Genomic DNA, 17,500 nt, shown 5'->3' with positions numbered 1-17,500 from the left:
TGACCAGTGAGAGCACTCGCCTCTCACTGATGTGACCCGAGTTTGATTCCCAGATTTGGCGTCATAATATTTATGTGGGTTGAGTTTGTTGGTTCTCTATTCTGCTTCGAGAGGTTTTTCCAAAGGGAGTGGGAACTCTGGTTTTCCCTCCTCAAAAATCAACCTATGATTTGATATGTCTTGATTTCATTTGTTTCCATACAATGTCCCCAATTAGTACCACAGCACTAAATACACTTGACACTTAAAAAAAGTTCATGTTCTTCTTGACATTTTACTAATTTTATGTGGTTTGCAGTGCTCGAACTTAATGGTAGTCCAAAGTAAAAAATTCTGAAAATGGGTAATTTTCTTCCCAACTAGTCCTCTGGACGAGTAAAGTAATCACTCTGAGAAATATATGTATTTTTTTCGTGCCAAAAAGTGCTAAAAGCCTCGAAACAAACGAAGAATTGGCAAAAAGCAATTGTTTCAAAAACAAACAATCAAAAAGTGCTAGGCATTCTCTTACCGAATAAAAGTCTGGGTTCTACTTGAAACGAAGCGCACTGTGGACATCAATATGGCGGATTTTCATTTTGAAGGTAAGTACTTCATGTAAGACTTTTTCCCCCTCTGAAGGTCTGATTGTAATCGTATCTATTTTTCTTTGGTGAGTTATAACGTGAGAAAAAGTATGTCGAAACAGAAACAAGGACAAGGCTCACTGTAAGGATAAATACAAATGGGTGAGGTTTGACTGAAAGGAAAACAAAATGTTCTGTGAGTTTTGTAGAGAATTTCCGAATAGCAAAAACATGCAATACTCCCTGAGGATCAAAAAGAATAATTTCCAAACGGAAAGCAAGTAAAGGACATGCTTTGAGCTCATCCAGACATCCTACACGACTAAAACCCCGCCTGGATGAGTGTAAAAACTCCAAAGGTCGTCCGGTGTTGTAAATATCTTTTCGCGAATGCTATCAAATGTTATAATATACAATGTACTTTCGTTCTGATCTCTTTTCATTTACTGGAAACTCCCAGGAAATAAGGAATAAACATGCAGCTTTTCTCAGCAAGGAAATCTCAATTTTGGCACCATCGTTGACCACATGGTATTTTCCATGAAACAATTGCAGGCTCAATCTGATGTATCTCACCACTGGTATGGTTGTTAGCAAGTTGTTTAGCAAAGAGCAAACGGTGACTCGTGGTCTCAGCTGATAATGTGGCGTTAGTTACAAGGTGTTTTGCCACCTCCAGCAAAAAGGAAAACAAGTGCAGCAGAACCTGCTGTTTAAGAACTGGAAAAACACGAAATCTTGATAGCATACATGTATAAAAGGAAGACACTAGACAGGAATCATAACCTTGTAAGCTACATTCAAGTACATTTTGCCGTGGCAGATATGGACCACTGTAAACTGGGTTCCCACGGTGCAAATAACATAATATTCCAGAGTCTAAATTTGTAATTTCTGACAAGAGTGTAAAACGAAACATGAATGCTCAAGTAATTTTATCAACCATTTTCTATACTTCTGCATTTTTGCCCAGGCAATTCAAAATTTGTCTGGGCAAGTATACACGATAAGACATACTTGCCCGGCTGATACCTGCTATCTGTATTTCTCAGTTATAGCAAGCTGATTTAATTTTCCAAGGACAGCTCTGTATCATTCCCATAAGTCTGCACCAAAAGATTGAAGGAGCACACACAGAAAGCTAAAGTTCCCTTTGAAAGGCCAGATACACTGTGTATTGGCCAGGAATGAATCGCGTTAGTGTGTGGGAATTTTAATAAGTTGGGGTGATTCCTTAGTAATAGAATTTGTCATTTCCAATGAAACTCTGCACTCTGTTGTAACATGTCAAGGAGATGATAAAACACTGGCCATAGATTTCTGCTGATTTTTTCACTACTCCATGAAGACAGCGTTCTCAGCAAATATCATTATGAAATAAAAAATGGGGGTCACTGTACTCTTTCAAGAGAAAATAGCCATTCCTTGATGGATTATATTCGGCATCAATGAAAATCCGCCATTTTCTCAATGTGCGCAGTAGCGCACACCAATGACACAAGAAATTATGCGCAGTAGGGTTGCGCAATGCAAAACCAGGGAATAACCTTAATCAGAAAATTACATTCCATTTACATCTCAATAGTTCAAGGAATTTGCTGCCACCTATTTGTAGGAAGTCATTGTACCTGCCTACCCCTAAAGCAATGGCAAAGTTGAAAATGCTTTGTTAAGAAACCAAAAAATCTAATCAAGTCAAGAAAGCAGGAAAAGGTGTTTTTTCCTTACTTAATTGGAAAAAAACGCGTTGTCAGAAGGAATGGAATGGATGTAAGCCTCCCTGGCTTTGTGATGCTGCCCTGCTCCAGAAAGGAAAAGGAAAACAAAAGGAATTTTGTTGAAGTTTCCAATATTCTAGCCTTGGAGAACTAATTGCAGAGACACTGTAAACTGAAATCAACAAGTTAATGCAAATCAAATCAAACATTTGTTGGTTTTTGAGGAGAGGGGAAACGCATCAATAATTATTGGTTTTAAGTTGTGCCTGCTTTGCTGTAAAGTACACTTCACTTGATCTCATCATAGTACATGTACTTCCTGCAAGCTAATATAAGCTTCCATGTTTGTCAATATTTTATACTGCCCATGTATTGGATTTTTTATATCTCTTATACCCTGGCTAGCACATCGCACACTTTCCACAACTGTTATTATGTACTGAGGTCCCTGATACAGGATCTGTAAAAGGACATCTTAAGGCTTTTAACCATTGTAAAATTCTTGTTGGAGGTTTTGTGTACAAGAAAAGCAACATGAGTAAAGTTGTTGTTGATGCTAAATTATTATTATTTTTTTTGCAAGGTTTGCTTTTGTGGAGTTTTCTGAGCCCAGTGCAGTGAATACCGCCTTGCAGTACAATGGAGCAATTTTTGGTGGCAGACCTCTCAAGTAAGGATTCTTTTCAGTATACAATGTACTGTATGCACAAAACAGTGGTAAAGTGAATATCAAGAAAGGAACAAGTGTAGAAAAAATTAATGTTGATTGATCCCTTTATATTTTTCTTTGCATCTAACCGTGCTATGCTTTACCGTGACGAGCATGAACAAAAAAAAGAGTGTTTCTGGTTCACATTTTTCAAAGTGCATTGACAAACTGTACTTATCATTTTCCAGAGTCAACCATTCCAAAAATGCTATTGTTAAGCCGTCATCAAAATCATCAGACAAGGACAGAAAAGATGTTGATAAAGCCATGCGACGTGTGAAAGAAGCCTCGTCCATCATTGAAGATGAAATTGATCCAGGTATGACTTTTTTCTGTAAAACGTTTTTTTTTTATTTTGGGAAGGTAGGGATTATCTAGTGGTTTTGCAATTACCGGAAGTAACTTGAATCTACATGTACATGCAAACGACTTACAGTAATTAAAGTGTACAATGTAGGGTTATTGCAATCTACTTCTTGCACTATGTAGGAATAGCGTGAAACTGTTATTTTATGCAAAACTTGGTCACAAATTGACGGGAAAACGTTTTTTACGACCTGTTTTGTTTTGTGATGTTGAAATACAACGAGCCCTTCAGATGAAGTGTTTAGGCGTCATTGGATTACTCGAAGTTTGTCGAATATTGAGTGCTGTGAGACCGCGAACAAACGACACTAATTAAATGGGTGCATTGTAATAAGCCTTTTCCGAATTCATGTCCCTCCTCTTGAAAGTGAGTCTAAGTGCAAAGTTTTTCTTATGTAAATAAGTTTTCATTCATATGGAAAGTAGAACTATTTACCATAACAAAAACTTCGCACTTAGACTCGCTTTGAAGAGGAGGCAGACGTGAACTCGGAAATGGCCTATTCAAAGCAAATTGCTGGTTTTCACTCACGTGATCAACAGCCATGTTTTTCAACGAAAACAAAAGGAAGCGTTTGCATAATAATAGAGTTAAATTCCCGGAGGATTTGGTCGGGGCACCAACATGGCCGCCTTTTCTTTGTTTAGGGGCACCAACATGGCGGTCGTGACGTCATGTGAAAACCGAGAATAAACGCTTCCAGCAATAAGAAGGAGCTTGTGAGCAAGTCTGAAAATGTTGCACGATGATGATAAGGCATTCACTTCATGTGTAAAACAAAACAAGTCAATCTGGAAGGTATGTCACGTACCTTTCAGATTGAAAGAGAAATTCGTACTAAAATTGCATATAAAAGTTTTTATATGCAGTTTTATTAAGAAGCTCTCTATGCCACTTATTCTAGTTTTTTTTTCAGCGGACAGGTCAAGATCCCGCTCCCGGTCGAGGTCACGACAAAGATCCACATCAAGGTAAAGTATGGACTGGTTGAAGCAGTTCCTTTAGAGTTGCTTCGCCAGCCAGTAGCTTGCAGTGCCGGCATGTTTTTAGGGAGCATGACATATCGTTTTACTACGTGTGACAATTCACTAAGCCGCCGCACTGAAATCCCGGAGCTTCTTCCTCTTCGAGGGTTTTAATTGGCAGGCAAGCATTTTGCGAAGAAGTTGTCTTCATAGAGTGTTTTCGCACAGGTGACCGTGCAGCAGCCATAATTTATTTGTATAGCTAATCACATGATTTCGAGTAAAATTTTCAAAGGCTAACAAAATTGCACTAGCCCGCAGAGCGAGTGCAACTTGTGGTCTTTGAAAATTTTACAAGTGCTCATTTATTCCAAATTGCATGAGAAAAAAGGGCGATCAGCTCGAAGCTTTCATTATCCACTTGTTTGTGCTTTCCGTTGTAGTCTTTGTTTTGCAGATTCCTTCAAACTTTCAATGAAAACATTGCCATCCTCGCGTTCTTGCCAAATCTGTCCGCCATTTTGTCAATTCAGCTTGCGCCATCCAGTGCTCGCATTTGATTGGCTATCTGCGAACTTCTTTTTTCATTGACCAATCAGAATGCTTACTTTGTTACCTATTTTTGCATCCAGTTACCTTTTTTCTGCACTGTTACCGAAAAACTGCACTTCTCGCTGCCAATCAAATTGCAGAAATGAAGCCGTGCGAAAGCCGTGCGAAGGCCATTACGCCCCATTTTCCCATCATTGATTTTGGGGTAAGGGGTGGTCTCATTTTTCCATTTCATCTGTCCAAGTTTGTAGTTGTTACTGGAATGGTTCTGCGCGTGTATGAGCAGTTTGTATTTACAATATTATCTTGATGTCGTGAAAGCAAAACCGTGGTAATTAGCCATATGTGTAATCCTATACCTGTTAAACTGGAATGAGCGAGGAAGAGCACATTGCAAGGTGCATGAATAAATTTCAAGTTAACAGAATGCAAAGGGTTCAAAACACAGCTGCTCGACTAGTCACTAGTTCATCCAAGTACGATCACATCACCCCTTTGTTACAGCAACTTCACTGGCTTCCGGTTTCGTATCCCGTTGTTTTCAAAATTTTACTCCTTGTCTACAAAGCTCGTCATGGACTGTGCCCTGGGCATGTCTCTGAACTATTGCAGGAGAGAAAATCATCTCGAGTGTTGCCATCAAGTTCTCTTGGACTCCTAGCAACACCAACATCAAGAACAAAAACATGGAGATAGAGCATTCTCAGTCTGTGCACCAAAATTGTGGAATGGTCTGCCTATCCACGTCAGAAATGTTGGAACACTGCCTTTATTTGAAAAGAATCTAAAAACATATTTATTTTCTATATTTATTGACAGTTATTGTGTTCATTTTAAAATTAGTTTTTAATTAATTTTCTTATACTTATTGTGAAGCGCCATGAGCGTTTTTTTTGATACGTCTTTGGCCGACTGCAATAAACACATCCAGGGAAATTACTCCAAATCAGAACTCCTAACACATTCATCTCTTTAGTACAAAGTGCACAAAAGCATATGGCTGAAAATGTCATAACTGCTCATTGTTAAATAACTGAAGTTCAATGATTGGCAGGTCCAGAAGACGCAAATCTCGTTCAAGGTCAGGTTCTCGCAAAAGGCGGTCACGCACTCGCTCACCTTCCAGGTCAGTATTAATTTTAGTAAATTTGGTATAGTGCGAGTTTCAATTGAGTGTCGTAAAACCAAAACCAAAGTAATTACTTTGGCCAATCAGAAAGGACGGAGACAATCCAGTAGACTAATCAAAACTCGAAGTAATTACACGTAGCCGAAACAAAGCGCGGGAAAATGTGCAAGCGCGAGCCACGATTGGTTTTGGTTTCACTTCTGATTGGTTGAAAAATGGCGCGAGAACCTTGAACCAATCACTGAGTGAAGTAAATGCAAAACCAAAGCAATTCGCTAATTACTTTGGACACTCAATTGAAAACCGCTCCATCAAATCTATTGACGCAATCATACTAAAGTGAAAAAACCTGTCCCTCTGTTCACTGCACGTATTCACTGCACGTATGCACCTTAATGTCCTTTATGGCATTTTTTCATTGATTTCTTGAAAATTTAATACATTCCTCTTGCTCTTTAGACGAAGTATTCAGCATTCATTGCATTAAATTCTTCCAGCGATTCTAAATTCACTGATTCAAACAAAACAAGCGACGGATAAAACGGATGAATTGTGACATAAATTAAATGCGGTCAGCAAGCACTAAGTACCAGAAGATGTATGCGAGCAAATCAGAAATGTTGCGCTATATTTGTAAGGCAACTTGTGTAATCTCCAGGGGATCAGTAAGGTATTTGTCTTTGGCTAATCTCCAAAAACACAGCAAAAGAAAGAAAAAAATCAGGACACGGAAGACGTGCGTGAATTCTTGCAAGGCTCACGACACGTGACAGAACTTGTCGTAATATCAAGTTTTAATAACTGGAATTCGTATATTTGCATAGGTCAGCAAAACGCAGATCTCGCTCCATGTCAGGTTCTCGGAGAAAAAGGCGGTCACGCTCACGCTCGCCTTCCAGGTCAGTTAATGTTAAACTTGTTGGGCTGCTGTATGGAGGGTTGTCCAATACACCGACATAATGAGATTCATGGCATTTCATAATAGACATCACAAAGTGTCTCCCAACCTTAATCCTTAAAAAATATTAACAGTTTTGCGAGACATAAAGAGCGGGACACTTTGTGACACTTTGTGATGTCTATTTTGACGTACCAGGAATCTCATTACAATCTCATTATGTCGGTTTATTGGACATGTATGGGATGCTTTCTTTTCTCGTGAAAAAAAAGTAATTTGGTGCATTAGAGGAAATGGAAAACATAGTATAAGGAAATGGAATTGGATAAAATATGAAAATGAACACGGAAAGGTAGGTTGCGGTTTTGACTTTCTGGTTGGAGTTAGATGAGGTTAGGTTCTGGTTACTTGATTGTTACGTCTAGTAAAGAATTAGCCCAGGTTTTAACTACAATCCTGGACGAAATTGCTCGCACGATTCCAACCTGTTCATCTACACCTAAAAGAAACCCTATTTCATGAAGCTGCTGTTATGTTTTAGGCTTCCCCTCCTGGAAGATTTTCAGTTGTAGAGATATGATGGGTTATTTGCACCTCTTTCCGAGCTTCATCTTGTTGGGTGTGGCGGTGTAGGGAAGCAGGCCGTTTTGGCCTTCTTTTTGAGTTATTGTCCAAAACTTCGAAAAATTCAAGTCTTTGTGTCAAGGAGTTTAGTTTGGGCAACATAGTTTCTTTTTGTTTCAGAGACAGATTTAGGGACAGGCGACGTAGATCTCGCTCATCTTCAAGGCATAGGAATTATCGACGATCTCGGAGCAGGTATAGTGAAATGGATAAAGATGGTCTACTACAGAAATGAATAACCTTGAATTAGCATTTTACAACCAGCTACAAGTCCACTCCCCTATTGTCCGTTTTTGACTTTCCGTAGCCTGCGTAGCAAGTGTTCCTGTTCGACAGAGGAGCTTCGAAACGATTTTCCGCAAACTGGCCGCGCGGAAGTTGGGGCTTCCGCGCGGCCAGCTTGCGGAAAATCGTTTCGAAGCTCTTCTGTCAAACAGGAACACTTGCTACGCAGGCTAGACTTTCCGTGCTTCAAATCAGTTTCAACACTTTCAAGAAACTTTACCTGTAAGAAGGATTAACTCTTCAATACTGTACCGCCAAACAGCTATGTTAAGGTATTTATAGAAGACGCGATCGTTATGGTGACTTAATGGGTCACCATAGCAACGAGAGAGCCAATTTAAATCCACCCAATATTTTGCCTTTAAATAAGTACGACTCCAAAACGAACTGTATCACCGTCATTTTTATTGCTGGAAAGTGAGAACCAGGTTTAGTTGAAACTCTCCGCACAAGCAAACATAATATTCTCTTGAACAGATTTAGAGCTGCCTCAACAGTCACCGCAAAGAATTTTGCTGAGAGTTTCTATCTTAGCCAGCTGATTACCTTCCATCAATATAAAGGCGGAGGTCACCGAGTTCGTTTTGAGATAAACGCGTTTGAAGACAAAATAAAGGATCAGGAATGTGGCGTACGTAAAAATAATCTTACGCCATAACCGGTGTTTCATATGTTGTTCCAAAAGAGCGTCTCTTGAAATTGTTTTGAGGCTGCCTTATTACTAAAATTGGGAATTGAATTCGTGTCTGGACTACAGATTGTTGAAACATTAGACTTGACATTTCCTTCTTGCTGTTCTACAGCTCACTACTGAAATAATCAAGATGGTTAAACCGACTCTTTGGCCGCAAAAATAAGGTCATTTTCGGAGTTGCCATGCCACTACTGCTTTACTTTTGTTCAATTGCATGATATCGAGCGATTCAGGCAGATTTAAATGAAATGCAGTGGGTACATATGGAGGTCGTCTTCAATCTCCCACAGCTGTGGTATCATGTTGTTATCTAGGCCATGCGATTAGGCAAGCAAATAATTGTTAGCCAATCTAAACTGACTTTTTCACGAGATAAGGTGAAGTTGGCAAATAACTGCAATACGACTCTTGGAATTCGAAACTCACTGAATTCCTCTCTAATTAATTGATTTGCTCGACAGGGAAAGGAGGAGACCTCGGCGTTCAAGGTCAAGGGAGCGAAAGTCTCGATCACGTGACAGGTCCAAAGAAAGAAAAAAGTCCGTTTCACCGGAGAGGTCTCCGTCGAAAGAAAGGAAACCAGCCAAGGATACTTCGGAGGATAAAGACGGAGAAAAAGAGAAGAACAGAGAGAAATCGGAAGAGAGGACAGAAACAGAGAAAAGGAGATCTAAGGATAAAGACAGAGCCAAAGAAAAGGAATTGGAAAAAGAAAAAGAACGCGAAAGAAAAAGGGAGAAGGAAAAACAAAAAGAAAAGGAAAGAGAAAGAGAAAGGGAAAGGGAAAGGGAAAGGGAACGAGAGAAACGCGAAAGAGAAAAGGAGAGGCAAAGGGAAGAGGAACGAGAAAGAAAACGACAAAGGGAACAGGAGCGTGAAAAAGAGCGAGACCGAGGCAGAGCAAGATCAAGGAGTGCATCATTGTCACCATCACCTAAAAGGTGAGTTGATGAGCACCAAGGAATTTCCTGTTAATACTTGTAGATCCTCGCAATGCTTAAAAAAGAGCATCTTTTCTACTCGGCCTAACTGTAACTAACCGCACTCGCTATGCTGTTAGTAGTGTGTTACTCGCCTCAGACCGAACCTCTTGATATCTTGCAAGTGGTTGGAAAAGTCCTCTAAAACGAAGTCAAACTGCAATGTTTGGAATCGAGGTATTCGAAAGTGACAAAATAGCAAATCGCTGATAACGAATTGCAGTACTTGAAACACGTATGTTCAATCTTGTGTGCAAAGCAATCCTCGCAGTCTTAAGGATTGGCTCCAAAACAACAGACCGTGTTGCCAGACTTAATCGGAAGAACAGAACGAATTCGTTTTTTCTTGCGAGACTCAAGGCTCGCTTAGTCATCTCAGAAGTGTAAAGAATCTTTTGTGCCAGCTATTCGTCATTCTGGTAGACTAAACCGGGCAAGGGGGAAGTGAGGGTTCTTGCTTTCGTCGGATGAGGAACGAGTAGTTCTTTTGTAGCAGCAAATAGCAAACCTAAGGGATTTAAACGCCAGGGAAGGTTCTTTCGCAACAACAGGCGTACACTCACCTAACCAACTAAGTAAAGTTATGTACAAAATAAACAAAGAAATAACATAATAGTATTAATAACAACAATAATAATGTTAATTTGAAAGCCAGTAAATCTATTGTAAACTAATAAATTGTCTTCAGCATTTAGAATCCTTCTTTTTTTGTCCCATGTTTATCCGTAGACATCATAAGAGAAAAAAGGAAAGGAAAGCCAGAGAGAAAAAGTACAGCAGCTCACAGAGCGCGGATGAAGAAAGCGACAAAGAAAGAAACTTTCCAGGTAATCAAGTTGATAATTTGCATGCAACAAAGCGGATGTTTTGGGCTGGAAAATGAAAATCGCTTCGCAGACTAAAGCATTGATTGCTATAGGCCACTTCGGAAAACACCATAATAATCTTTGTTTGTCCCCCCAAATTTTGCATAAGCATTGTTTTTGTTTTCTCTCGGGACCATTGTAAGTCCCAAGAGAAACTGGAAACAATGCTTATGCAAAATTTGGGGCGACAAACAAAGATTATTATGGTATTTTCCGAAGTGGCCTATTATACACCTTATTCCAAAATGGCCGCTGATTTATGCGGATACAAATTGGCCCTTGTTGCCTCGTTCAAGATAAAATATTCTTTTGAATTTTAAGCTTAAGAACGAGGCATCAAGGGCTTATTTGAATAAAAACAAAAGAATATTTTTGGAATAAGGTGTATGAAAAATTACGTATGAAAAATTACGTTAGATTTCCACCTCCTCCCAACTCAATGTTGATAACGAAAAAAGTAATTTTTGGCAGTCAGAGAAACCAACATTGTTAGGGGAAGGAGGTTAGATGGACAGATTAAGGGGGAGGGGGGGGGATTGGTCCAAAAGGGCCAAGTGTCTCAACATCGTTTTGTCGCTTATTGAAGATGTATGGTTAAGTGATCATCTGTTTTGTCGACAGAGAGCGATGAAGAAAGAGAGAAAACGAAGAAGAGTAAACGACATGGTAGCGCAGAACTGGAGGATAGTGGAGACTCAGATTACGAAAGGAGTAAGAAAAAAAAGAAAAAGTATACAGAGGACGACGACATTGACGAGGACATGTCTGACGAAGAAAAACACGGCGGTGAGCAACGGGAGGAACGAGATGAAAGACACAGGGAAGATAGAAGCGATCGAGATGACCGAGAAGACAGAAGATCAAAGAAAAAATCACGGAGCTACAAAAAGAAACCTGTCAGTGCTGAGGATTATGATAGCGACAGTCACTGAGATTTTGAGTGGAACTTTTACTTACGAATTCACATTTAAAGTAAACCTTGAAATTTTGAGCAGAAAATGTGTGCTTAACAGTGTTGTTTGGTGATTTGGGTTGCCCCGTACACCAGTGATATTCGAAAAGCATGGACAGTTGTTGTAGTTCATCATGGTAGGTTTTAGCAAAGTGTTATTTACCGCCCTTTTAGGGATCATCGGAGCACGAGAAACCAAACCAGTGGTCTTGTTTTTGGAACGGCCCACAACAAGTCTGCCAATTCCTGTGATACCCGATGGCGAAGGCAGAACAAAACGAAACCGTTGATTAAAGGTTCCCATGTTTCTGAAAGATGCAGTATCTTTTGAAAGTTACGTAACCACGTAATTGTTGTTTTACAGCGGTTACCAATAACACGCGACCTATCCACCTATCGTGGATTGACGTCCACCAATAGGCAACTGTACCCGACTCTTTTGAGTCGGGTACGGTTGCCTATTGGTGGACGTCAATCCAAAAAAGCCGTTAAAAGTGTTATCTGCTGACAGCTGGTAATTTTTATTAAAACTGATTTCCAAGCCAGTTTATCTAAAAGAAAGGGTATCGTATTTTTAAATGAAAGTTTTCAAATTGTTGCACGTGATAATTTGCAAAATCAGCGATGCCTGTAAGTCTAGCGCGTGTAGAGAAATTTAATTTGTTTAATTTAAAAGTGTCCTTTTCTTTTTGCATGACTTTCCTCGGAACTTAATTTATACAACTTTTAAATTCTCTCAACTAAGTAAAATTCTCAGTTTCTTGCCTAGTCGCCTTGGAAACGTGTAAGGATTCAAAATCTTAACCGCTTTTCTTTGATTGACGTCCAGCAAAACGCAACTTTATCAGACTCTTTTGAAGGCGATAGGTCGCGTGTTATTGGTGACCGCTATAACAATGATTTTCTTTACAACTAAAGGTTGATCGTGTTTAATGCACGTCATGCAACTTGTCTCGCAACACCATTGCAAAGACAAGTTGCACGAATCATTGCGAGACCAGTTGCAGAAACCGTTGCGGAAAGTAGAATTGAGTTCTACTTTTCGCAACAGTTGCAATGAGTTTTTAAGCATTGCGCAGTGTAACATCTGTCCTGCAACTTGTGTCACAACGGTTTGCGGCACAAACCAATGAAAATTTTCCGTTACCTCACGTGATCATCGAAATAAGACAAGTTGCCTGAAACGTTGCTCAGTGTTAACACCCGCAAAACTTGTTTCGTAATGAGAGAACGTTTGTTGGAAGACAAGTTGCACGAAAAATTGCACAGTATCAGCTCCTTAAGTGGAATTTGATCGTAGTCATCAAGAAAACCATTGCGTTCTCTCGTTTTTTCCCCAGTATATTTTTCTTCTGTTTCATTCCCTCCGCTCCGTCCTTTAGCTTTAGCTTTCATATTCCCTCCCCAATTTTTTTCCACATCCCTTCCTTCTTTTCATTCCTTTTGTTCCCTTCCATTATCCTGTATTCTTTTTTAGCATTGATATCTTGATACCACTCGCTCCTGGAAGTGCCACATTTTTGCTGCGTAATTAAACCGGTCCTGTATTCCACGAATAAATTAATAGATAATTGCGGTGGAACCCCGCCTTACGGCCACTTCGGTAATACGGTCACCTCGTTACTGCATAGGCAGCCCAAGTTCGCGTCACTAGAGAGCGTGTAATAATTACTAGTGGGAAGATGACCTTTGAGTGCAAGCGGTATTGGGTTACAGGCAGCCGTTGAGAATTTTAATTCGTTATAAGACTTTGTATGGGAACTAAAATACCCGTCGATTATGAAGCCTAAAAAAACGCTCAATTTAACGTTCATTCAGTAAAATGAATAAAACTGACTCACCTCTGGTGTATTCTTGTGCGTTTTGGTGCTTATTTTACCGTTTCGGGCATTACGTGAAAATGACGTTGATTTCAGTGTGAGCATGGCCAACAAAAATATAAGGATTTGTATGAGAATCACGGTCCGCCGCCCCGGTAAGGGTCAGTTTGTTATCAACGGTCGAAGCCGTTGCCACTTTGGTAATAAAGCACCGCCTTCGAACGCTGTTTTGTTGCAATATTCACTGCCTGACGTTGCTCGCGGGACTGCTATTGCGTTGATGGTGTGTTGAGGTGAAACGTTCAATCTTTGTCAAATGATTCTGACGTGAAATTGTGACCGTGGGAATATTTTATCCAGGAATATTTGACTCAAATTGGACGTATACAAAACATGGACCACCCCTGTGGACCCGATCCATGGACCACCCCTGTGGACCACCCCTTATTTTGTAAAGTTACCAGTAGAGAATACCACAGACGAAAGAGAGAAGCGATACTTGCACTTATCTGGACAATTTAAGCTGGAGCCCATGACAACGATCTATGTCACGGCATTTAACATCTGTATAGACTACGATCTATACAGACTACCTAAATGAACATGAATAAAGGAAAGGCTGGCAACTTATTTCTAGCTTACCACACATCTCGCCGATAAAATCAAACTTTTCCGGCATCAGTCACGCTCAAACTCCGGCGATGGCCACACGGATAAATTTACTTCTCTGTGACCAAGTTTCAAGGTCCAGCGAGCATCCATTTCTTAGAAACAGAGAAAAATATTCAAATTTTCAAAATCCTTTGAGGCGGACGTATACAAAACATAGACCCCAGGTCCATGGACCACCCCTGTGGACCAGGTCCATGGAGCCCTTCATGGACCCGGTCCATGGACTACCCCTGTGGACCATCCCTCATTTTGTAAACTCAATACGTTTTACAAGCAGAAAATTCTTTAGACGAAAGAGAGAAGTGATCCAGGCACTTATCTGGAAAATTTACGCAGGAGTCCATGACTAGGAGCGAACAACTCTCATACTAAGTCTACGTCACGGTATTTTTACAGACCAGGAGCCCATGTACTATCTATTTTTAGACTAATTTTTCTGCAAAAAGACAATTGCGGTTTGGTGACGCTATGACGTCAAGTTAGTTTCTTGTGATTGGTCATCGGGCTCCTGCAGGAGTCTCATTAGCGGGAAATTCAATCTAAAAATAAATCGATTTAAGCAGTATCCTGTTATAGACACTTAAACCACCTATTGGTGGCTCCAAAGGGCTTCGTCTATAAACCGCGTTTCAAATATAAGTTCATTACATTCATCGAATCCTTCACCGGAACAAATGAGCCCAACAAATTAACCTGCAACTCCCAACTGAGTGGCTTCAAAGCTCAGAAGGCAGAGCGTTCGTTCAACCGGCATCGCAGAGGTCATGGGTTGGAATCCCGTTAAAGCCACCTGAATTTTTGAGGTGTTTATAATTAGAGACAATTGCTTAAATTGTCCAGATAAATGTGAAGATCACCTCCCTCTTTCGTCTAAAGATCTTTGTTCTTGTAACTTTGCAAAATGAGGGGTGGTCCACAGGGGTAGCCCATGGACCGAGTCCATGAAGGGGTCCATTGACCGGGTTCATAGGGGTGGTCCATGTTTTGTATACGTCCCTTCGAGGCTCTCTTACAGCGAATTTTGACACGGCTGGTCAACCGTTCACTTATTTTCTCTCACCGTATCGAGGCTCAAGTGAACGGTTGACCACCCCGGCCACCCCGTTAATACGGCCAATATTTTCAGGCTCGTTGATGACCGTATAAACGGGGTTCCACTGTATAATTCATGGCTGTATCTTGCAAGATAAAAATTCTACAAGTGAAACAACTTTCATGTATCATGCCAAAGAATTTGATTCCCCGTGACATGTTTCAAACTGAGTTTGTACATGGCATTGATTTTATCCAACTTAGTTCCCGTCCACACTTATCCGTATTCGTTTGATTTAACGCAACTTTTTTTCTCCGTTATCAAATGTATTCGCGTCCACACGTAGCGTTTTCGTTTCGCCCGTCCACACGTATACGATGAATCGATTTTGTCCGTCCATACGTACACGTGAAAATGGCGTTTTCAAAAAGTTCCACGATACGTGTGGACGGAAACCGTATCCGTAAAGAAAAAGTTGCGTTTTCAAACGAAAACGGATAAGTGTGGAGGGGGCCTTAATTATTGCACGTTCCTATGAAAATTACGGCCGTTCAAAAATTGCATCAGTACTTACTTTCACAACTCTCAATATTATTGCAAAACACGTTGAAATTTAATTACATTGTTGTTCGAGTTACGAAGTGTGCAAGGGTTTCACTTACATTTCTATTGTTATTGTGTTACCGTTAAATTTGATAAGTTGAGTTGCAGTACTTTGAAATAAAAAAAATTACCGTAGGGAATGTAGGAATGACCTACAATGACCTACAATGACCTACAATGATCTACAATGAGCTACAATGACCTACAATGATCTACAATGACCTACAAAGAGTTACAATGACGTACAGTGATCTTCAATGACCTACAATGATCTACAATGACCTACAATCCCGGGTTGGGGGGGGGGGTACTTAATGGGGATGTGCGGCCAGCCAGGGTATGTTTTCGGGATTTTTGTCTTAAACTGGGTATCGAATTTATAATTTTTTGTCTTAATCAGGGTATCGATTTATCAATTTTTGTCTTAATTAAACTGGATATCTTTTCTTGGACTATATTACTAGTGTTATGATAGCCCTTTACTAAACCCTAAAAAAGGCGTTCAGTACTTAATGTAAACTACGTTACTCGTTACTCTGTTGATCGAGCTGTAAATAGTTTTGTGATTGCCAATGGATTAAATAAGAAAGAGTTTCGATATCCATTATTGTCTTACACAGGGTATGGTTTCGGGTTAAATGTCTTAAACAGGTTAGGAAAACCAGGGATAATCTCTATTTTTTCCTGCTCTAATTAAGATTTTACCGTTGCCAAGCAAGGCCTTGATATTTGTACATTTTCATTTTAGCTTTAAAACAATGGAAAACCAAGCAAGGGTCTTTTCGCAGTTGTTTCTGCCTTCAAAGCCATGTGCGTAATTGCTGTCGTCATTTGGGCTGTCATGCAATGGACTAAAAGCGTTGCGTGACAACGCACAATGGATTTTTTTCCCGCTCACCAAATTCTTCACCCTGATCCTCTTTTGTCTTTCTCTTTGATTGTAAGTCATTTAAGTAGGCCATCGCAGCTCATTGTAGGTCATTCCTTGTTTTAGTAACTATGGCTCCTTCACAGGAACAAAAACTGACCTGCTCCCAACTACGACCAGCGTTGCTGAGGCCTGGGGGGACTCCCATATGGAACCCCCCCCCCCCCCCCCCTCGGACGCTGAGGTCATGGGTTCAAATTCCCCTGGAGCCGGCTTGACTATTCCAGAGGTGGGGGTAGGGGGTGAAGCGTACTATAGCTGATGAAAGAACCCAAACCTTCACAAATGCTAACCTTAGGCCTAAACATTATCTAAATGATAGTGTTTCGGCTTAAGGTTAACATTTTTGTGAAGGTTATGGAGAGAGACTTCATAACGTGAATCATTTTTCCTTGGCCTCAAGGAGACTTTATGGACTTATTATCATGTAACAGTTGACAGTTCTAAATATAATCTCAGACAAGATAAATACCAGTTCAAAATTAGATATGAAAGAACTAATATTTTAAAATTTCCTTATTTCTTTTGAGTAACGAAATCATGGAACTCTTTGCCTCTACATTTTAAAAAAGTGAATCTTTAAAATAATTCAAGGATCTGTTAAACTTCTATCTACACCAGAAGGATATTTCTATTCTCTTAATTTATCTTTCTTACTAGTTTAATAATTAATTTTATTTCTAGTTTATTATTGTACATAATTCCCAGTTTTCTATATATTTAAGATTTCATTAGATGTTTAATTCTTACTTATTGTAACTTGAGGTATAAACCCTTCCATGAGGGAAGTATTTCCAGCAAAGGGTTCTCCTGTCAATACTTGTAGTATTTTGTATCGCCAAACTATTAAAGAATTATAAAGGAGACAATTCCAGGCAAGATCAAGGGACTCCTCACCAAGAACAAGGGATTGGTCATTCTCTAGTTCTTATTTCTTACTTCATCAAACTCTGTCTGCATTCCTGAGCAAATAAATAGCGTGGGGTTTCAAAACTAAACAGTCAAAAGCCATAAATAATACTATAAGTCACATTTTGAGGGGAGAGAAAACAGAAATTATTTCATACCGTGTTGACATTGCACAATTGTCTTTACTGGACATCAGCTGTGAAAGTTTGCAGAAAGTACGTCTTGTACGT

General features: G+C 39.8%; 1 protein-coding gene across 1 annotated transcript in view; it reads left to right on the top strand.

The window, feature by feature from the left end:
- The window catches only part of LOC137973607 (splicing regulatory glutamine/lysine-rich protein 1-like), a 25,485-nt gene extending 14,133 nt beyond the window's left edge, over positions 1-11,352 (top strand). The window contains exons 7-15 of the mRNA XM_068820452.1: positions 2,868-2,954; positions 3,182-3,312; positions 4,277-4,331; positions 5,932-6,003; positions 6,831-6,905; positions 7,649-7,723; positions 8,969-9,448; positions 10,217-10,314; positions 10,975-11,352. Coding sequence (XP_068676553.1) covers positions 2,868-2,954; positions 3,182-3,312; positions 4,277-4,331; positions 5,932-6,003; positions 6,831-6,905; positions 7,649-7,723; positions 8,969-9,448; positions 10,217-10,314; positions 10,975-11,285 — 1,384 coding nt within the window. The 3' untranslated portion in view covers positions 11,286-11,352. The remainder of the gene's footprint in view (positions 1-2,867; positions 2,955-3,181; positions 3,313-4,276; positions 4,332-5,931; positions 6,004-6,830; positions 6,906-7,648; positions 7,724-8,968; positions 9,449-10,216; positions 10,315-10,974) is intronic.
- The last annotated feature ends 6,148 nt before the right edge of the window (positions 11,353-17,500 follow it).

Source organism: Montipora foliosa, chromosome 10 (genome assembly GCF_036669935.1).
Source record: "Montipora foliosa isolate CH-2021 chromosome 10, ASM3666993v2, whole genome shotgun sequence".
NCBI classification, from domain to species: Eukaryota; Metazoa; Cnidaria; class Anthozoa; order Scleractinia; family Acroporidae; genus Montipora; species Montipora foliosa.
This window is presented reverse-complemented; position numbering and strand designations above follow the sequence as displayed.